Below are 22,810 nucleotides of genomic sequence, written 5' to 3'. Positions count from 1 at the left end.
CTCCAGCGTATCTACCACTCCTCCCAGTTTAGTATCATCCGCAAATTTGCTGAGAGTGCAATCCACACCATCCTCCAGATCATTTATGAAGATATTGAACAAAACCGGCCCCAGGACCGACCCCTGGGGCACTCCACTTGACACCGGCTGCCAACTAGACATGGAGCCATTGATCACTACCCGTTGAGCCCGACAATCTAGCCAACTTTCTACCCACCTTATAGTGCATTCATCCAACCCATACTTCAACTTGTTGACAAGAATACTGTGGGAGACCCTGTCAAAAGCTTTGCTAAAGTCAAGAAACAATACATCCACTGGTTTTCCTTCATCCACAGAACCAGTAATCTCATCATAAAAGGCGATTAGATTAGTCAGGCATGACCTTCCCTTGGTGAATCCATGCTGACTGTTCCTGATCACTTTCCTCTCATGCAAGTGCTTCAGGATTGATTCTTTGAGGACCTGCTCTATGATTTTTCCGGGGACTGAGGTGAGGCTGACTGGCCTGTAGTTCCCAGGATCCTCCTTCTTCCCTTTTTTAAAGATTGGCACTACATTAGCCTTTTTCCAGTCATCCGGGACTTCCCCCGTTCGCCACAAGTTTTCAAAGATAATGGCCAATGGCTCTGCAATCACAGCTGCCAATTCCTTTAGCACTCTCGGATGCAGCTCGTCCGGCCCCATGGACTTGTGCACGTCCAGCTTTTCTAAATAGTCCCTAACCACCTCTTTCTCCACAGAGGGCTGGCCATCTACTCCCCATTTTGTGATGCCCAGCGCAGCAGTCTGGGAGCTGACCTTGTTAGTGAAGACAGAGGCAAAAAAAAAAAAAAGCATTGAGTACATTAGCTTTTTCCACATCCTCTGTCACTAGGTTGCCTCCCTCATTCAGTAAGGGGCCCACACATTCCTTGGCTTTCTTCTTGTTGCTAACATACCTGAAGAAACCTTTCTTGTTACTCTTGACATCTCTTGCTAGCTGCAGCTCAAGGTGTGATTTGGCCCTCCTGATTTCATTCCTACATGCCCAAGCAATATTTTTATACTCTTCCCTGGTCATATGTCCAACTTTCCACTTCTTGTAAGCTTCTTTTTTATGTTTAAGATCCGCTAGGATTTCACCGTTAAGCTAAGCTGGTCACCTGCCATATTTACTATTCTTTCGACACATCGGGATGGTTGGGCCCTGTAACCTCAACAGGGATTCCTTGAAATACAGCCAGCTCTCCTTTCCCCTTCATGTTAGTCCCCCAGGGGGACTATGTCAAGGGGTTGGCGATCCACGCCGCATCAATGGTGACCGCAAGTGCGGTGCTGGCGACCTGGGCCATCTGACAGCCCAGGTTGCGGAATTGGGGATCTTGGCTTTGGAGACAGGGTACACTGTCTCTGCTTCGGGGACTGACGGCATTCTGCTGTCCTCTGAGGAGGTCTCATGGCTGGCTTACCCCCTGGGAAGCCTTAGCTGGATTCAAAGCCATACGTGGCACTGGTGGTGCTGGGAGAGGTCTCAGATCCTTGGCTGCCAGGAGGGTCTCAGATGTCTACATCGCTGCCAAGTGCCTGGGTCCCCTACTGCTCCCGGGAGTCGGAGGCAGATCCCTAGCAGGGCTGGGGGGTCCAGCTGGAGAGAGATACCCCCTTGTGGCTCCGGAGTGGGTGGGCGGCCTGAACAGGGTCCTTTGCTCAAAGCCCCTTAACCCTTCTTGCTCAGTACCGGGGAGTCTCGTTTCTTCAGACACTCTTGGGCACAAGTGAAGGGGAGCAGTGCCGGGTGGAGCCCAATGCCAGCGGTACACTCTGCACTGATGCAGAGGTGCTGGGCACAGAGTCGGAGAGGGAAGGCTCTGATGCTGGGCGAAGTGCAGCCTCCATGAGGAGGGTCCTTATACGAATGCCACACTCCTTTTGAGTTCTAGGACGAAAGTTCTTGCAAATGAGACTCTTCACATGCGACTCCCTCAAGCACTTTAGACAGCTGCTATGAGGGTCGCTAATGTGCATAGGCCTATTGTAGGCAGAACAAGTCTTAAAACCCAGGATCAGGGTGTGCCCCATCCCAGGGCTAAGTCCCTTCTGGGACACTAACTTACTAACACTACTTAACATCTACTTACTTACTGACCAACTACTGTAAACAAACTCACTCTCGCTGTTAGCGTTGTATATAGAGAACTGCTGTCCACTTGTGAGGCAAGGGGAAAAGGTGCTCCGACCAACCATCAGGGCAGTAAGGAGGACTGGAGAGGGCGTAGGGAAGGCGCTGCACTCCAGAGCGAGGCATTCCAGAGGGTACCACTGCCAACCTGACGGACACCACTAAGGCAAAAATCTCCAACAGCCCTGCACATAAGTGTGCATGCCCCTAAATGGAACTGACATGAGCAAGCACTTGAAGAAAAGCCTAACACAAATTAAAATAGAGCACTAACACTAAGTAATCTAACAAACAATGTTTAAGTAAGGCACTTGAGTCATGTTGCCACCTCAGTTCCTTCCAACCGTAGCAATCAGACAGATCTAGACATCTCCAGATTTCTTGGATCCATAGCATTGACCAATGTTACAGCCACACCTTCAGCACATGCTCGTATGCTGAGGGGAGAAATTGATATTTATTTATTTAGCATGTGCTTAGTCGTCTAGCCAAGGAATGGCATCTTCAGTGGTGTGATGCAGTTCTTCTAGTCCACAGCTGAACCTAGTGAGCAGGCATTCATCGACAATGCGTGTCATCTGTATTGTGCCACAGGTGCACAAAGGGCAGTCACGAAGGCCCCAGCAATACTGGTTGGCTGCACAGAGACCTTGGCCAGTCCGGAACCTGTTCAACAGGAACCACTGGTGACAGGGCAGGTCAAAACCAGGTGGGCAAATTGTGGGGTCAGCGATGAGGGACTGGTTAGGGATAACAACAGATATCCATTTCTCTCGCCAGAGTTTTTCTGCCCTAACATCCTGGCATGGTGAATGAGACCATAATGGGCGATGTGATGGCAAACGTTCAGCTGGTAGTTTAAAAAGGTCATTGTGCAGCAGCAGGCTTGGGTTTCTGCAGTAACTTGCTACTGGCAACCTCTCGTCTGATATGAGGAGGAGCAATATTGCTCAGAACTGGAAGCCATGGGAGTGGAGTCAGATACAGGGTGCTGGAGAGGATACACATTGTGGCATGTAACTGCGTATCCACCAGTTTGGTGTGTGATGATCAACTCCAAACTGGTGCACAGTACTCTGCCACCAAATATGAGGTGGCAAGAGCTGACGTCCGTAAAGTTGGAGCACGAGTACCCCATCACGAACCTGACAGTTTGCTAAGAAGATTGTTGCATGTCAACTTTCTCTGCTGTCTTCTTCAGGTGGTCATAGTAACTCAGTGTGTGGTCTAAAGTCACACTTAGACTGGTTCTACTTCATGCTTCACCTTCTGACCATTCAGATAAACATTCAGTTCTTGGGTTGCGCTGGTGTGATGAAGATGGAACAAACTGGGGACTGTTTTTATGACGCTTGGCTGGAGGCCCCAAGTCTTACAGCAGAGTTGTTGGGGAGAGGAGTTACAGAGGAGTTGGTGGGGCGCAGGAGCACTCTAATGGGCACTGCTATCAGCAAGGTTGCACCAGGATGGGGGGGGGGGGGCGCATCCACATGCTTTTGAATCTTTTTTTTTTGGGTGTGTACAAGTTAAATATTTTGTATTACAGTAGAATTTACACTATGTTGAATTTCAACATATTGTCTGTGTGCTTGATTTATATACTTACTAACAGCAATATGCGCACTTTGAATGAAAGGTGTCTTAAATTCCCCCTCCCCCCCCATCAGAAAATATAAATACATAAGGTGACTATTTAAATCTTCCTCATTCATAAAAGTGTCCACATTCACTTCTAAGGAAATTTTTAGTGGTGGATAGTTTCAGAGACAAAGGAATCAATTCACACTTTCCATGGTACAAGGATGGGGGAGGGGGTATGTGCCCCTAACCTGCATATGCGTTTCAGTGCTGACACACATCTAAAAAAAAAAAAAAAAAATCCATCCACATTTCCCTGAACATCTGTTAGTTTTCTGATATATTTATTAGTACAACAGAATTTACGATGAGAACAGACCAAATTAAAGGGTCATTCATGTTTAAGTTTTGCACAGGAACCTCCTTTGTGTGATGAAGGCATCATCTAAGATTATATCTACACTTAAGCTGCTATAGCAGCACAGCTGCAGCTGTACCATTGTAATGCTTTGGTGTAGACACTCACTACAGCAATGGGAGGGGTTCCTCTGTTGCTGTTAGTAATCTGACCTCCCCAAGAGGCAGTAGCTAGGTTGATGGAAGAATTCTTCCATAGCGCAGTCTACACCAGGTTTGGCTGGCGTAGCTCTCTCCTCAGGGGCGTGGATTTGTCACACTGCTTAGAGACATAGTTATGCAGATGTAAGTTTCCAGTGTAGACCAGCTCTAAGTATTTTTTAAATAGAAATGTGCAGTGGCTTAAAGCTGTGAGAGACTTAATAGACAAAAGGAAAAGCAAGTCCACATGCTGAGTGCATGCTTGATAGTCTAGGCAATTCACTGTGAAGTGCCATTTGTACTAGGCATGCCACAGAGCCATTGGTTTGAAAGGTTAATGATTGCAGCAATCACAATTTCGATTTACAACAAATGGGATGACAAGAAGCCAAATAGAAAATGGAGGGGTCCCACTGTGATGGTAGCTGAGCAACAATTCATCAACAACACTCCAGGAAGACTGTGAAGCCAGAATGCTGGGGAAAATCTTTGGAGCCTGGAGAGGCCTGAGACTTCCATTAAGCCCATTTTTCAAATAATAATGGGAAAGATTTACAATTTCTAAATTACCGAACACAAGCCTAAGTCCTCCCATAGTGCTTATCGTTTTCATAGCTGTTAGCTCATCTGAAGGATCATCTCCCACCCCCTCACATAACATTTCCTTTCATCTCTTGCCTCTCGTCCTTTAAGTGTTGCCCTAGCAGCCATGGCCATGACCCAAACAACCCATCCCCATAAAGCTAAATGAGTGCTTCTAGCTCCTTTTCTACAATCAGCCTCTATTTCTCTCTCCCGAGCATTGCAGCAGAGGTGATGTTCTATCAGGGTAACCCTCTCTAAAGCAATCCAAGCAGCCACATAAACTCAAAGACTCATTCCTTGACTTTCTGCTTCTACCGCATGAACTATTCTGTGATGGGTGCTGTGATGGTGAGAATGTCAACTCGGCCGATCATCGTACCGCCCAATGTAATTTGCTTGCATAAGGAAATCCAATTGATTAAAATGTCTTTGAAGGCTTACTTAGTTTTTAATTAAACAACAACAAATTGCTCAAACCTCTTAAATGTCATGCACATTACAAAAACACTTGATTCAGATAACATCTTTCTCATCTACACTCAAGCAGAACTATGGAAGTAGCTTGCAGGCATACACTGGGCATAATTATACAGGATATCACTTTTTATTCCTTTAATGATTGGGACCCAATGATGTATTCCCTCCTGTGTCATTCGGATAAACAGAAATACAAGAGAGAACTGATTAAGTTGGCAAGAGCAAATGGGACAAATGCCCAACTTCATCAAAAAAGTGATGTGTGGAGGAACATGCAGGGGGGGCCCAGTGGTGATGCCAGCCCTGTGGAGGAGGTGGGGGCGGGGGAGAGGCAAGTAGGGCTCGAGCGAGCAGTAATGCCAGCCCCAGCCTTGCACAGGAGTGGGGGGAGGCAGAGTGCGAGCAAGCAGCGATGCCAGTCCCAGCCTCGCCACGGGAGGTGGGGGGCAGAGGGAGGAGGAGGATGACAGGCAGAGCTTGGGAGAGCAGTGACACCAGCCCCGCATGGGGAAGGGGGTTTGGGGTAAGGGCTCAGGCCAGCCCCATGCAGTGTCCCATTTTCCCTTTTGGGAAATATGGTCATCCTAGGGTTGGATCTCAATACAGCTTCCTATAATTTTACAGAAGTCAGTGGGATTGACATTGGGAAAACAGTATAAAGGAAGACTTGCAGATCGGAGGCCAAATGTCTTTGTGAGGTGTATTATTACATCATTGAACTCAAGATAACTAGCTGTGGGCTCACACACGATCACCAAGTTTTTTATTCTCTTATTTGACGTTGTTTATGTGGTACAACTAAATGTTTTATTTAACTCTCACTATAATACCTAGGGTGGGCCTATGAGGAAGCAGAAGATCGCGGATTATCAGAAGTCCCAGTCCCGGTATTTATTTTGTAAGGGACTAGGCACCGTGATACATTCTTCATGTTAAAGAAAAACAAGAAATCTCTAGTCAGTAATGTTAGTCTCACTAGGGAACACTGTAACTGCTGTGCTGTAATAGTTTATCTTTAGAATGTTACTCATAAAAAGGAATTTGAAATTATTAATTGTGTGTGTGCATAATTGTCTTATGGTAAAGGCTGGTACTGGATTCCTAAGAAAAAGACAGTAAATCCTATTACAATTTCAACTTTTTGTATTTAGAAGGTTCCTATAGTAAATCAAGCTCTTGCCAGGATAAGAATTCATGGTCTCTGCAAATACTTTAAGTCAGAAAGAGGGACTCTGTAGCACAGAATTGTTAAGTAAATTGACTTACCTCCTCTCTATGTAGGGTCCACAAGCAACATAAGTTAATCTGAAAAAGGAACCATCTCCTTTTTATAAGATTAAGAGTCTCCACTGGGGAGGGGGGTTACATTGGTATAAGCTAAGTTGTGAATTTAAATTCACATAATTATACCAATATAACTTTCCCAATCAGACAAACCCTGAGTATACACAACAGACAAGGCGTGGGGAAAATGAAAAGAACCAGCGTGATGGTTCACAAAAATCATGTTAGCGCCACATTTGTGTGTGTGAGTTTGAGAGTGTAGTTTTGTTGGGAGGAGATTTGGTAAAGGGAGAGACAAAGGAAGGGAGTTAGGTAAGGGGGATTGGGCAGGGAAGAAGAGGGAGACAAGAAAGGAGGAGAGCATGGAGGGCAGGTGGAGTGAGACAACGACTGTGTGGGATGTAGTTGGAACAAACAGCCAATCAGCACAGGGGCAAAAACATCCAGAGTCAAATCTGTAGAAAGCATTCTGACTACAACATTGGTGTCCTGTACCTGCTAAGGCTGCTTGAATTCCATTTGATAAAATGTGTAAGGATGATAGAATAGACAGACTAATATTTGTGGCTCAGTACATGTGAGATATCTGTGTAGTAGAGGTGCATTTGACCCACTCATGCTTCAAGAAAGTTGGGGATCTTTGGCCCTAGCACCAAACTTTGCAGCTAGAATTTATCACTGCAATATATAAAAACGAAACCCCAGATTCAACTGTGAACTTTGGAAAGAATCCAGTTCTGAATTCTGTGGCTTGGGCTAGCTTCTGTTGCTGTGGCAGATGTTACTTTCCTAACAGTCTGTAAGATTGAAACATCCATTGCAGCAGTTTTGGAGACAACTGATCAGTTTACCACGATAAACTGAATAAAGAAAAACTGCAGCTCATGCTCATTAACTCCAGATATTCAAAACTTGCATCTCTTGGGATTATCATGGACGATAAGGGAATGAAACATCTGAGGAAGGCTGTATTACCATGATAAAAACATATGATGCATCTTGGAATGTAAAAGAGGAAAATAAGTATAAGGGATGGAACTCCCATTTTAGGCTTTACTGAAAAAGCTCATAATATTTCCTTATAACCAACACTTTCTACATACATGTTTACATTCAAGAAAAATATTCAGATCCAAAAAGACTAAAAAAAAAAAGCTAGAAAGTGCTCTTTTGGTAACATACAGGAAGCCTCAATTTGCTCACCTTACAGTTCTTAAAACCTTTCCAATTATGCCTTAGATCAGTGGTTCCCAAACTTGTTCCGCCGCTTGTGCGGGAAAAGCCCCTGGTGGGCTGCGCCAGTTTGTTTACCTGCCGCGTCCGCAGGTTCAGCCGATTGCGGCTCCCAGTGGCCGTGGTTTGCTGCTCCAGGCCAATGGGGGCTGCGGTAAGTGGCGCGGGCTGAGGGACGTACTGGTCGCCACTTCCAGCAGCTCCCATTGGCCTGGAGCAGCGAACTGCGATCGGCCATACCTGCAGACATGGCAGGTAAACAAACCGGCCCGGCCCACCAGGGGCTTTTCCTGCCCAAGCGGCTGGACAAGTTTGGGAACCACTGCCTCAGATAGAGAACATTACCTCAGGATTTGCAATAGCTAGAGAATACTGTGAAGAACAAGGAAATGTTTTTTAGTTATCTAAAGAAGTTGGAAAGCTTGTAAGAGCAAGCTTGTAGAGCACTACAATACCAATGTCAGATACCCACTGGTGTCAGACATGATATTCAATCAGGATGCCCTGTACAGGGTCTGACTGTATTTTATCTGTATTTGGATTTTTCAGTGAAAATTTTGTTTAAGAAGAAATTTCAGCTAGACTTCTTTCATTACAGATTATATGAAAGCTAAAAAATCTAAGTTTACTGTTTCTTCCAAGTGCCTGCCATTAAAAAAAAATTATACTACATTTTGTCATTGTGCTATCAGTATGCTCTTAGTGGTACTACATCTAACTTCTTATATTTCATTTTTACAGTAAATGCCAAGTGAAGGTCAAAAGAAAAACTAAATTAAAAGGGTCATAAAAGAAGGCTGCATATATTTTTGCATTCATCTAAACACAGGACTCAGCTCAGTGACTGGAAATTGCTCACTGGTGAACAACTCCAATTCATATTATTCAAGCTCATTCAAAATCAACCATCTTGGCTCAATGTTAATTGCATATAATGCCATATAAAAGCATTAATAAAATAATCCAAAATAAAAAACCAACAAAAAAAACAAAACAAAAACACACCTTTTGATACTTTCTGGTAGACACTCAAGGGTTTTGATTCAGAAATAACTGTGGGACAATAACTGCTTTCAGATGCACATGTAACTCCCTCTGATTTAGTTTGTGCAAAATATTACCATTTTGATTTGATGTTGTTTTATAACCACTTTTGTAAAGGATAAACCAGGTTTAAATGATAAAATAAGGTGAAAGAAGATAGTGGAGAAACAAGCCTTATGTCTTTGGTTAAAAGTGACTCATTTGTGCATGTTAAAATAGCTAGTAGGAGGATAGTTTATGTAATCCAGTGAATGTAAAAGAAACCTATTTGAAATTCACAAAGAAACACAAAAAGTTGTTCATCAGAGTTACAGCCACTACCCGTTTCATACTACGGTTTACAACAATTTACTATTTAGGAACAATAATAGAAGTTTGCACTTACATAGTGGCTCATGTAAGAATCTCAAAATGATTCACATACATTAAATAATTAAGCTTCACATTACTTCTGTGAGGTAGATATTATCATCTTGCTAAGTAAACCGATGAAAACAGACGTTAAATAACTTGCCAAAAATAACACTGCAAATCAATGGCAGAGTTAGGAGAACAAGAATATGAGTCTATGGTCTAACCACACTTTTTTCCATTTTTGTCTCTAGATCAGTACATCTATTAAACTTTGAGATGGGCTTAAGGTGCACAGTTTAGATCCAAACCCATTTCCAGACTTTCACACAGTTTGAAGACGTTCAGATTTAGGTTTGTGATTTAGTCTATTGTAGAGATAAGAACCATAACTTGGTGCCGGAGCCAAATTTGGATCAGAACGTCCACAAAATTCTGATGTTTTCCTATCCAGAGTTTGGCATGGACTTATTTCTCATTAAGCAAGCTTTTGTATATCTAGAGCATATCTATCAATACTTAACCATAAACAATAAAAGCCTCTTACAAATTGAACAGTTAAGATGTTCAATGTATGCATAAGTTTATCTTGTTTATGGCAAACCAGTATTTTTTTATTTTACTAAATTGACCATGTACATAATATCTTGTTATTTAAACCCACAAACACTTTCATTATGCATTCCATTCATATACCTTTTCTGATTTTGTTGTGGGTTGTGTGCTACTTAAGGTGACAATAAAGTCAGAAAGAAAGTGCTTACATTCTTGAATCCTCTATACAGGATCTGAAGTTCCTTCTTTGTGAATTTGCTCTGTGCTTCCAGCAGTTCAAGAGCTTCAGGCCGATGCCGCACAGTGGCTATTTCCATTTCATCTTCTATGCTGTCTACAGAACAGAAAGAAAGCTCAACAAGAATATATGTGACACAAATACCTGCTCATTGCATAAATAGAAATATTAAATTAGACTCTTTACGAAAAAGGCATTTACAGCATTGAGGAAAGATGACATTGTGAGCTCCTCGGGGCAGGGATTGTGTCTACTTCTATGGTTGGACAGCACCTCATACAATGAGGACCCAATCCTGATGAGTACGCTGGGACTATATAAATATTTTAAATAATAATAATGCACAGCAAGAAAGAATCCTGCAAGGTTATGCATGACCTCCCTAATAGGCCTTTTTCTGTCTCTAATGCTTATGATTTTATGATAGCAAAAATAACTCAAGTTTCACAAAGTAGCATTGTCACCAGGATCTAGTTACAGGAATCTTCTAACCCATTGATTAGTTAATGAATGGGGGTTTTCAGCTTTGGGCTGGAGCATGTACGTGTTGGCGTTTCATAACTGAGGTAGACCTCACCACTGTATATAGGTATAAGGTAGCCTCCTGGGTAATCCTGTCTTTACATGGGTGGGAAGCTAGTTGGGGGTTTGCCAACTTGAGCACTTGTAGACCTTCAAGGCTTCCAGTAGATCTTGAGATTACAAGGAGTGAGAACTGGCAGATAACCGTTTGATTAACTTGTTTGAGTTACAATTTTACAGTAAAAAGTTCAATGAAGTTGCAGAAAAGGCCTTTACATGACAAATACTGTGCTGAGAGTTGTATTGTTGCTTCATGCCTCTGATCCCAGCAACAGACATATTTAAAAAAATTGTTTCACAATATTTTGAAATAATCACAGCAGAGTGTTATTTCTGTAGTGCTCTAGGGACAAATTTATTAAATTCACTACCTTGTTCTAGTGTAATAGTTGATCCCTCTATAGATACGTAATCTGAGCCAAAAAACAAACATACATAACAATTCTTAGCTCATAGAAAGCACAAAATGCAGAGACATCGTTGTTTCAGAAGGCCCTTACAGTATTAGTGGGAAATTTTAATAAATCTATTTTTCCCCATGATCAAACATTTTTAAACACATTACTTTAGTATTGTTACACTTTAGGAAGCTCTCACTGCCAGGCCATTTTTTGTTCTGACATTTGCTACAACAGTGACTTCCAGTTGCCAGGCTGAAAACTGACATTAGGAGGTTGATTTCAACCAAACAATAAAAATGAAACCCAGTTTAAAAAACAGCCCATCCCCTGTAATACATAAACACACACAAGATGACTGTAAAGTCAGCTGTACCGCTTAATGTAATTGCACTGTGTTGCCCAAGCCTTCCGGCAGAAAAGCCTTCTGCTGGCACTAGAACAGAAGATCTAACTTTTAAAGAAGAATTTGGGAGAAGGAAAGAAAAAGAAAAACATGCTTCAAAAATGTGAATAGTTTTGGAAATGTTTGGTGTCCACCAGAGGAAGGATGGTCCAGTGGGTAAGGCACTAGCTGAGATCTTGGGAAATGAGGGTTACATTCTCTGCTTCACTGCAGACCTTTCTGTGCCTCAGGCAAGTCACTTAGTCTTTCTGTGCTTCAGAAACCCATATGCAAAATGAGAATACTTCACAGGGATATTATACATTGAAGATTATGAGGTGCTCAGCTGCTATGGTAACCTTAGACAGAGCTGTAATAACAGCGTTCACAACATTAGTTCACATTTCAAACAGCTGATCATTCCAGCTATGCTCATGCCCTCTTTTCTCCACTGTTCTGGAACATTTGCATGGACAAATTTGCATTCACTGTACTTAGGGGAATGGCCGTTCTTCATATAAACTGCCCAGCATTATCACGGAAATAAGGATATTTGTGAGCAAACAAGAGTATTCATTATTCACTGCTCATCATTATTCCTCTGCTTAAACGTTTCAGTCATCCAGTCATGATGTGATTTAGGTGACAATGTCTGAAGTCTTTAGTGACTACCTATAGTTAAAGAATTAATTCACAGAAATTAAAATCCTTTCAAAATGACAATCCTGTCCAGAATGATTCACAAGGGTGACCTTCATTAGATAATTGCTTGAAAATAAACTGTTTATCCAGCTCTAGTTCCCAAGATTCCTCTCTTTTTGCATCTGGTTATTGCTGTCTGGCTTTTGGGGTCATTTCCAGAATTGCTGCCTCAAAGAGATATTTAAAAAAAAAAAAAGGTTTTGTAACATCAGACATAACTCTTTTGGTGATGCCTTGGAGGGAAGACTTATAGCAAGGGAAGCTGAAAGGCAGGTTCCAAGCCCAAATCCAGCCAAAAGATACCATGTACTGTGTGGCCACCAACATCTGAAATATTGAAATGAGGCACACACAGACTAAGGCTTTCAGGATACAATGATACATCTCATTCCGAGCAGCCTCTGTTCAGATCAAGATGGACTACTGTATGCTGGAATCTGCAGTGTCTCTGCAAACCGCATTTCCATAACAAAGATGAGGATGATTGCAAAGAGTCTGAGCATAACAACTAATTTGCTTAAAATAGAGCAAATTGCAAGTTGTTGAGCATAATGCCAAATCAAGTTCTGCAATTTCTGAGGGCTACCGGCTACAGTAGCAGTTGGGCCTAGGATTTGGCTCATTGGGTCTATACCTTTACAGTCATTGGGCTTGCATAGAAGTAAATGAAGGATGATTTTGGCCTTTTAAATTGTGTGATGCTAGGAGTACCCAGTTGTGCGAGATATCTAAGGTGATAATACACCTAGAATAAAGAGTTACTGCATCAGTAGTTTTTTTTTTTTTAGGAAAGGAATTATATTCCAAAATATAACTCCAGTATTTTAGAATCCATTATTATCATGATGGAGACAAAGACTTTTTCTAGACATTGTGATTTGATTCAAATATGATGTCAGTGATGCAGGACAGAAACGGTATGGGACATCAAAAATTGATTCTCATAAGCTGTTTATATCTTCACTGTAGCCTGCTCCACTGTTCTCCTGTCTGTATCCTCTATTCTCTACTAACTTTACATATTGAAGATGCTCATGTCAAACTTTCCAGTTCTCATTGTATGCAGAAAGATTTATCATGCTAAGAAGCAAAGAACTGTTCTACTTAGATCACTTATTTACAGATGCCATTATATCCAGTTAGTGCAATCATATGTTACTCTTGTTTATGACAATAATTATGCATGGCACACTGAAGATTAGAATATTCTCAATTAAAAATTAAAGGCTTTTTTCTCCCCAATACAATTCAAATCTTTTAATTTGCATTTGAAAATTAAATCTTGCATTCTTACAATACAAGAAACAGTTAACTCCGCCATTCAGTATTCAGGAGTTTGTAGGCACTTCCATTACAAACCCTAATTTTCCTCGATAAATGGCCTGTGAAAATTTGCTGGAACTTGCCATGCAAGGTCTAAGCCTAAGTTATACATTTTTACAAAAATCAAATTTTATTTACAGTGGTTTGCAGTATGAAGATTGTGCACAGGAATTACTTCAGCAAAAGGACTTCTAGGGCCTCGTCCTTCTTGCATGGAAATCAATGTCAGTTTGATCATTAAGGGTCTGACTGTCAAAGGTGCTGAGCAATCACTGACTTCAGTGGAAGGTAAGGGTGCTGAATATGGCTAAGGATCACATGATAAGTTCCTGAGAAGCAGGACTTTTGTATTCTTCCAGTGGCATAATAAAACATGACTGTATCAAACAGCAGATCCAGTCTATTCCTAAAAACTCCCACATTTTATAACGGGACTCTGAGAAGCATGTGTTTGGGTTTCAGGAATCTGCATATTTGGTTTCTCCAAGCCATTACTTATCTGTGTCAGCACCGCTACACAAAAGTGTCTGTAAAGGGAAATGAACAGTAACACAGTCATTCAAATCTACAGAAAGAATTTTGCTACACAACAAATAAAAACATCACCCTGTTTAGATTTAGCCAACATACTCAAGTGAACACCCTAGTACCAAGGAATCTTCAGTGAACACAAGTGAGTAGGGTATGCCTCGATTTTACTTTTCATCAGGAAGATGGAATTATCAACAACATGGTTCCCAATTGTCCCATTCTGGGGCATTTTACTCAAAGACAAGACACAAAAATACTTCTTGCAGCACCCAAGGGTTTCCTTAGAAGTTTACTCTGCTACTTATTACTCTTACTGTTCATAAAGTTCTATAAGAAATTCCACTTTGCAGCCTATCATCAGTGTAACTAACTCATAATTTTATCGTAAGTCTGATGATATGTGGTCATTTTCTTAAAGCCCCAGTTCTTGGAATCATGGGATTGAATGAGAACTTCAGCTTCCTTTTTCAAACAAAGTTTCTAGTCCTCATGGTGGCACAGAAAAGCTTGAAAAATGAACCCCAAAAGATGGGGCTGGCATATAGCTGGCCAAGGAATGGAGAACATAAAGGCTACTTTTGTGCCTCCCCATCCCCAACTACAAGGATTTAATAGTGAATATTATAATTTCGCATAAAAACAAATCTTTCCCTTATATGTAAAAATTTACCTATACTGTATATGAATGGTATATTTACTAATTATTGCAGTGGAAGAAGAGGCCCAGGCCTTAAAGGTCACCTTCATTCACACTACTGAAATCTTCCACTAATTGCATGTCAAATTTAGTGTTTAGATTAACTGACTAAGGAAGCAACCTGAGAACAAGCAACTGTTGAAAAGTTACCAGTACTTTATGTCCTGATTTACACATTTAAATGGGCCATACCTTAGGCAGTTACAGACTTTTGCCAGAAATGCACACTCTAAGCAGCTATTTGTGAACAATTTGACAGCCTAAAGAGACTTTACTAGCTTTAATACAAGATAAATTAATCCATACAGTAAATGGTAAGGCAAGAGGCAAACACAGACACTGAAATACTGAACACTGTCTGGGTTCTTCTTTAACACTAAAACTGTATATTGCATTTTAATGATTTATCAAAATATAATTTTGACAATAGTGTGGTGATGGGCTCTATATTAATAAGAAATTTAGTCGAATACACTTGTCACATTGTATTTCTGTATTCTTTTATACTAATAACTTCTCAGTAAACAAGACCACAGTGAGACTTCTTTATAAAGAACAAATTACACTGATTGGAAGCGTTGTATTTCAGAAATATTACTTATCTGGTGTTACATTTAGTATTCAGTATTTTTTGGGGGGGGGCATATGTTGGCTACAGAATCACACAAATTGGAGTCTGAGGGCACTTAAACACTTAAAACACTGCAGTCGTGCAGCAACACTGGTGCACCTGTGCTGCTTTAGCGCTTCCGTGAAGACGCTACTTAGCCCTCCTGTTGACACCGTGCTATCTACACTGGGCGTGAGGTTGATATAACGGTGTCGCTCAGCGGTGTGGATTTTTTGCATCCCAAGCAACGTAGTGCTACCGACGTAAGTTTAGAGCGTAGACCTGGCCGGAGGCAGAAAACCTACATTCTTAAATATGCAGTGAAAAGGTGTGAAAGTACATGTATTTATATACAAAGGGCTCACAATTTTAGTGGCATTAATAAAAGTTAAAACTGCCCATATCAATTCTCTAGATTCTAGAGCATAACGTCTTAAAGTATTTAATTGGTTTTTGTACAGGAAATGTCAGGATACATATTAAATGACCTAAGAGAGAGAAACTGGCGCACATTTACCACTTAAAGTTTTATGCGAAGTATTCTTACAGTTGTAATGCTCTTCTATTTTTAAAGTGGTTTTTTACACTGGTTTCAGAAACTATCTGCCAGATGAACTATGTTTTGAAAATTTTTCAGTTCACCAAATGAGGGAAAAGGTTAACAGTAATATAAAACACAAACTTAGTCTTTAAACAGTGGCATTTAGAGAAATATTTCCAAAAGCTGGGCAATAAGTTGTGCCTCCCAAATTACATATGCACACATTTGGGTACATAAATCCAAATGTGTATATTGCTATCAAGTAACTGCATGCACAAAAACTATTGATTTTTGGTACATTTTTGGTCCCAATTCAGTCAAGCATTCAAGCACAGGTGTGATGCTAGCAGACCAGGTGCCAGCTCATGCCAAGTCCCTGGGCCTCCCTGAATATTGACAGATACATAGCTGGAAACCAATCTGTCTCACCTGTATGTTAGTATAATTAAAATAGATATCATGTATGTATTGTGGCAAAGTACCTTGTCCTCCTCAGCAGACTCAGTCCTTTTTAGCCTTTGAGACACCGACTTAGGCAAGGCAAAATCCTTACAGGTAGCACAGGATCCAGTTATTCCTTTCCCTGATCAGTCGCTTGTGTTTGTTTTCCTTCCCTTCCGGCAAGGGAGTGCAGCCTCCCCTCCTGGAAGGATTCAGTGTCTTCCTACCCTTAGCCTACTGGCAGCTTCTCTCCCATTCCATCCTGGGGAGGGTTTAAAAAGGTCTCCAGCAGTTGGAGCCAGCTGAACCTAATTAGCTCCCTAGCAACCCCTTTTGCAGCTGAACCTTATTTCCCCCTGTTAATCTCCTCCATGGACAGGGAGAGGCCTTTTAATCCCCTGGGACTAATTACTACCCCTCTCTTTTTTTGTAGCTGTTTGTCCTGGGTTTACCACAGTATTTAATGTTTAGACTTTATGGAATGAGAGACTGCTGAATTGAAATTAATTTGCAAACTGGGTACAATTAATTTAGGCTTCAATAAAGACTGGGAGTGGATGTGTCATTACACAAAGTAAAACTATTTCCCCACATTTATTCCTCCCCCCCACTGTTCCTCAGAGTGCTGGAAATGGCCCACCTTGATTATCACAACAAATGGTTCCCCCCTCAACCCCTCCCCCCGCTCTCCTGCTGATAATAGCTACCTTACCTGATCACTCTCCTTACAGTGTGTACGGTAACACCCATTGTTTCATGTTCTCTGTGTAAATAAATCTCCCCACTGTATTTTCCACTGAATGCATCCGATGAAGTGAGCTGTAGCTCACGAAAGCTTATGCTCAAATAAATTTGTTAGTCTCTAAGGTGCCACAAGTACTCCTTGTCTTTTTGCGGATACAGACTAACACGGCTGCTACTCTGAAAGATATAATATCTGTATCCCATGGAATAGGGGAATACTTAATGTTTGCTCTGTAACTATAAAAATGGTTGTTAAAACTATAAGTACCCCACAGTCACAGGAGAAGAATTACCAAGTGTGAAATACCAGTTCACCACAAGAGGTATTATCTCTGAGGTCTACAGACATTAGAGAAGCCATTGTGGACAAAAGACTTCATTGATTGCTTCCTCCACAGCCCTGAAGAAGGTGCCATCACAGCTTGAATACTGTGGGAAGGAAATAAAAATGTCATTTGAAGACAGCTTATTATTCCTATACGGCTTGAATTCATAAGCATAAACAAGGATTCCCCAGCTATTTAGCTTGGGTTAGCCCAAGACATATAAAGTTTGCTTATTATAGAAGTTCAATCATCATTTAGAATTTAAGACTAACTCATTTGTGTGTGTGTGTGTCTGTGTGTGTGTGTGACCTGCTTTAACCTTGTAAATAACTAATTTATTTTCCCCTGTTAATAAACCTTTAGTTAGTTTGTTACAGGATTGGCTACAAGCACTATCTTTGGCGTGTCATCAAAGGTGCGAATTGACCTCAGGTAAGTGACTGGTCCCTTGGGACTCAGAGTATTTTGAAAAGGAGTACTTGTGGCACCTTAGAGACTAACCAATTTATCTGAGCATAAGCTTTCATGAGCTACAGCTCACTTCATCGGACGCATACTGTGGAAACTGCAGAAGACATTATATACACAGAGACCATGAAACAATACCTCTTCCCACCCCACTCTCCTGCTGGTAATAGCTTATCTAAAGTGATCACTCTCCTTACAATGTGTATGATAATCAAGTTGGGCCATTTCCAGCACAAATCCAGGTTTTCTCACCCTCCGCCTCCCCCCCCCCACACACAAACTCATTCTCCTGCTGGTAATAGCCCATCCAAAGTGATCACTCTCTTTACAATGTGGATGATAATCAAGGTGGGCCATTTCCAGCACAAATCCAGGTTCTCACACACCCCGCCCCCTTTTCCAAAAACCACACACACAAACTCACTCTCCTGCTGGTAATAGCTTATCCAAAGTGACCACTCTCCTTACAATGTGTATGAAAATCAAGGTGGGCCATTTCCAGCACAAATCCAGGTTTTCTCACACACCCCCCTCCAAAAACCACACACACAGACTCACTCTCCTGCTGGTAATAGGGAGAGTGGTCACTTTGGATAAGCTATTACCAGCAGGAGAGAGAGAGAGAGAGAGAGTGTGGGGAGGGGGCGGTGAGAAAACCTGGATTTGTGCTGGAAATGGCCCAACTTGATTATCATACACATCGTAAGGAGAGTGATCACTTTAGATAAGCTATTACCAGCAGGAGAGTGGGGTGGGAGGAGGTATTGTTTCATGGTCTCTGTGTATATAATGTCTTCTGCAGTTTCCACAGTATGCATCCGATGAAGTGAGCTGTAGCTCACGAAAGCTCATGCTCAAATAAATTGGTTAGTCTCTAAGGTGCCACAAGTACTCCTTTTCTTTTTGCGAATACAGACTAACATGGCTGTTACTCTGAAACCTGTCAGAGTATTTTGTGATCTTTGGTGTAAAGTGACCATCTAAATCAGCTTCCGCACCAAGTGACTGGAGGACAGCTAATGTGACACCAATTTTTAAAAAGGGCTCCAGAGGTGACCCTGGCAATTACAGGCTGGTAAACCTGACTTCAGTACTGGGCAAACTGCTTGAAACTATAGTAAAGAACAAAATTGTCAGATGAACATAGATGAACATAATTTGTTGGGGAATAGTCAACATGGTTTTTGTAAAGGGAAATCATGCCTCAGCAATCTACTAGAATTCTTCAGGGGGGGTCAACAAGCATGTGGACAAGGGAGATGCAGTGGATATAGTGTATTTAGATTTTCAGAAAGCCTTTGACAAGGTCCCTCACCAAAGGCTCTTAAGCAAAGTAAGCAGTCATGGGATAAGAGGGAAGGTTCTCTCATGGATTGGTAACTGGTTAAAAGATAGGAAACAAAGGGTAGGAATAAATGGTCAGTTTTCAGAAAGGATAGAGGTAAACAGTGGTGTCCCAGAGTGGTGTCCCACAGCGGTCTGTACTGGGCCCAGTCCTATTCAGCATATTCATAAATAATCTGGAAAAAGGGGTAAACAGTGAGGTTACAATATTTGCAGATGATATAAAACTACTCAAGATAGTTAAGTCCCAGGCAGACTGCAAAGAGCTACAAAAGGATCTCTCAAAACTGGGTGACTGGGCAACAAAATGGCAGATGAAGTTTAATGTTGATAAATGCAAAGTAATGCACATTGGAAAGCATAATCCCAACTATACATGTAAAATGATGGGGTCTAAATTAGCTGTTACCACTCAAGAAAGAGATCTTGGAGTCATTGTGGATAGTTCTCTGTAAAAAACATCCACTCAATGTGCAGCGGCAGTCAAAAAAGCAAATAGAATGTTGGGAATCATTACAAAAGGGATAGATAATAAGACAGAAAATATCATATTGCCTCTATATAAACCCATGGTATGCCCACATTTTGAATACTGCATGCAGATATGGTCGCCCCATCTCAAAAAAGATATATTGGACTTGGAAAAGGTTCAGAAAAGGACAACAAAAATGATTAGGAGTATGGAATGGCTGTCATATGAGGAGAGATTAATAAGACTGGGACTTTTCAGTTTGGAAAAGAGACGACTAAGGGGGGGATATGATAGAGGTCAATAAAATCATGAGTTGTGTGGAGAAAGTAAATAAGGAAGTGTTATTTACTCCTCATAATACAAGAACAAAGGGTCACCAAATGAAATTAATAGGCAGCAGGTTTAAAACAAACAAAAGGAAGGGTTTTTTCACACAACGCATAGTCAACCTGTGGAACTCCCTGCCAGAGGACGTTGTGAAGGCCAAGACTATAACAGGGTTAAAAAAAGAACTAGATACATTCATGGAGGATAGGTCCATCAATGGTTATTAGCCAGGGATGGTGGCCCTGACCTCTGTTTGACAGAAGCTGGGAATGGATGACAGGGGATGGATCACTTGATGATTACCTGTTTTGTTAATTCCCTCTGGGGCATCTGGCATTGGCCACTGTCGGAAGACAGGATACTGGGCTAGATGGACCTTTAGTCTGACCAGTATGGCCGTTCTTATGTTCTATCACAAAGTCAATCTTGCCTGAGTGGCAAGATAGACTGAAATGCCCCTGGGGACTGTCTGTGACTCCATGTATATTGCCTGAGGAGTTTACACTTGTTACTTGGTTGATCAAATCTAAGTAGAAAACTCACAACTAGTTTGGGGTTTGTGGCCTGCTTCTTGACAGACTGTCCTGAGGTTGGTATTCTTGCTTGTGAGTCTCTCCAGACAGCATGCACAAAAACTATCTATTCTCTGTACATCATCCCTCAATTTGGTCCCAATTCAGCAATGCATTTAAGCACGTACTTAAGTCATTCAGCAAAGCACTTAAGTACTGCCAACCTTAAGACCCCAAAAATTCATAAGATTTTTTAAAAGGAAGACTATCTTGTAGTTTTGTTTTGTTTGGTTTTTTTTTGGGGGGGGGGAGGAAATCTGTCTTGATTTTGAACTCCCCTACCTATTCCCAATGTGTGACAATTCACATGGATCTCTCTCCCAAATGTACTGGGTCAGATGATTTTGGCCCCTGCTGCAGAAGCAATCACTCCCACATTTACCCATCTCCTATCCAGCCTTCACCCCATTACTTCAGCCCACCCATATTAGTTCTACTCCCAGCATCAGTTCAACTTCCCCAGTCTCACTTCTGCTCCTCTCCGATGCCTGGGAGAATGGTGCAGTGGGATCTCTTCTCCTTCTTCTAGGCTGTTGGCAGCTCCCCCAGCTTTTCATTCTGCTCCTGTGGTTCTCAAAGCCGATCCACCGCTTGTTCAGGGAAAGCCCCTGGCGGGTCAGGGCCATGTCCGCAGGTTCAGTGGAATGCGGCTCCCACCAGCTGCGTTTCGCCGCTCCAAGCCAATGGGGGCTGCAGGAAGAGTGGCCAGCACGTCCCTTGGCCCACGCCGCTTCCCGCAGCCCCCGTTGGCCTGAAGCGGCGAACTGCAGCCAGTGGGAGCCGCAATCGGCCAAACCTGTGGACGCGGCAGGTAAACAAACCAGTCCGGCTCACCAGGGGCTTTCCCTGGACAAGCAGCGGACCGGCTTTGAGAACCACTGCTCTACTCTACCCCTTCCCAGACAGGGTGCTGCAGGGAAGGGGAGGGAGAGGGTCAGAGTAGAAGCACTGGTTGGTCAAAGGAGGAGGGAAGGAAGGAAGGAGAGCCACCCTGAGCTGGCTGGGCTTATTTTGCTCCCTCTCTGCTCATGTGAGAATGCTTTGGGTTGCTATAGGGAGGGAGAAAGCTCTGTCTACAGCATCTCCGACTTCTTACTCTGCCCTAAGAGGCCAACAAGTCCATCAGAGGGCTGGATCTTCTTGGGTCATTGCTAGAATGGCTCCAGCTCCATCCAAAAGCATGTCACTAGCGTAAAAATTCAGAGAATTGGCAAGGATGTGTACTTAACTTTAAACCTGGGTTTAGGTTGCATTGAAGGTAATGAGAATTAAGCACATAGCTAAAATAAAGCACATATTTAAATGTTTTGCTGAACATGGATAGAATGCTGAATTGGGGCCTTTATGCATGCAAGTACCTATCCATTTTCCATGCAATATTATCTGAGTTGAGCAAAGAAATTAAGATTTAATGTACATAATTGTGTGCATGCCTGTTTTTATGGTCATCAAGTACTTGTTTTGAAATTATATCCCTTACAGTCAGTTAAGAGTTCACAATATACACAACAAATTATGTTTTGGTAATGCTCACTTTCTTTCTAGTACTCTGAAATGCTGTCTGGCCAAACCCAATAGCAGTTATGTCAAAAGGTGATAATAAATAGTGATGATGAGTGTCTTCAATTGCCTTGAAACTTAAAATTAGTGCTGTATTACTGACTAAAGCACAAAGAAAGATACTGACTCCAAGTTCCCTTTTTAATATTCTGTTCCCAAATACAGTTAACTTTTATCAGAGTAGCAGCCGTGTTAGTCTGTATTCTCAAAAAGAAAAGGAGTACTTGTGGCACCTTAGAGACTAACCAATTTATTTGAGCATAAGCTTTTGTGAGCTACAGCTCACTTCATCGGATGTGAGTAAGTAAGTTTTAAGTTATGTAAGTTTTACTTCAACTTACCTTACTTGGTGTACAACACCACTTATTAGCAAGCAAGTGCAAGTATCATGCTAAAAAATTCTTTGTAAATACTTTTTTTATTGTTTGTGCAACAATCCATTTTATTGGTGGGAGGGCAGATTACTATTACTTGTATATAGGGTTTATAATTTTACGTTTTAACTGATAAATATTGAAAGACACCCTGATACAAAAACGCCCACCAAAATCGATATTTATCCAATAAACACCAGAAAAACACTGGAAATCATTACTTGTACCTAAGGGTTGGTCTCCATGGAGCAGTATTGTGAACTAGGGGAGTGTGATTCTAAAGCACACTAACATATTACTCATTAATTGGTCTATGTAGACCCTGCTAGACACTAAAGGTTCTTTAGTG

At 41.7% G+C, this 22,810-nt stretch overlaps 1 protein-coding gene across 11 annotated transcripts in view; it reads right to left on the bottom strand.

Moving 5' to 3' along the window:
- Positions 1–22,810, bottom strand: part of KCNIP4 (potassium voltage-gated channel interacting protein 4) — an 862,256-nt gene that overhangs the window by 102,266 nt on the left and 737,180 nt on the right. For 6 of the 11 annotated variants that reach the window (XR_012158707.1, XR_012158706.1, XM_073342395.1 and 3 more), the window contains one exon: positions 10,036–10,160. Coding sequence is in view for 6 of the 11 variants with exons in the window: in XM_073342395.1 (XP_073198496.1) it covers positions 10,036–10,160 (125 nt within the window). In the remaining 5 variants the exon portion in view is untranslated. Of the gene's footprint in view, positions 1–10,035; positions 10,161–11,017; positions 11,060–13,592; positions 14,029–22,810 lie in introns of those variants that run through there. The other 5 variants (XR_012158703.1, XM_073342390.1, XM_073342391.1 and 2 more) reach the window with 4 other exon arrangements.

This window comes from Lepidochelys kempii, chromosome 4 (assembly GCF_965140265.1).
Source record: "Lepidochelys kempii isolate rLepKem1 chromosome 4, rLepKem1.hap2, whole genome shotgun sequence".
NCBI classification, from domain to species: Eukaryota; Metazoa; Chordata; order Testudines; family Cheloniidae; genus Lepidochelys; species Lepidochelys kempii.
This window is presented reverse-complemented; position numbering and strand designations above follow the sequence as displayed.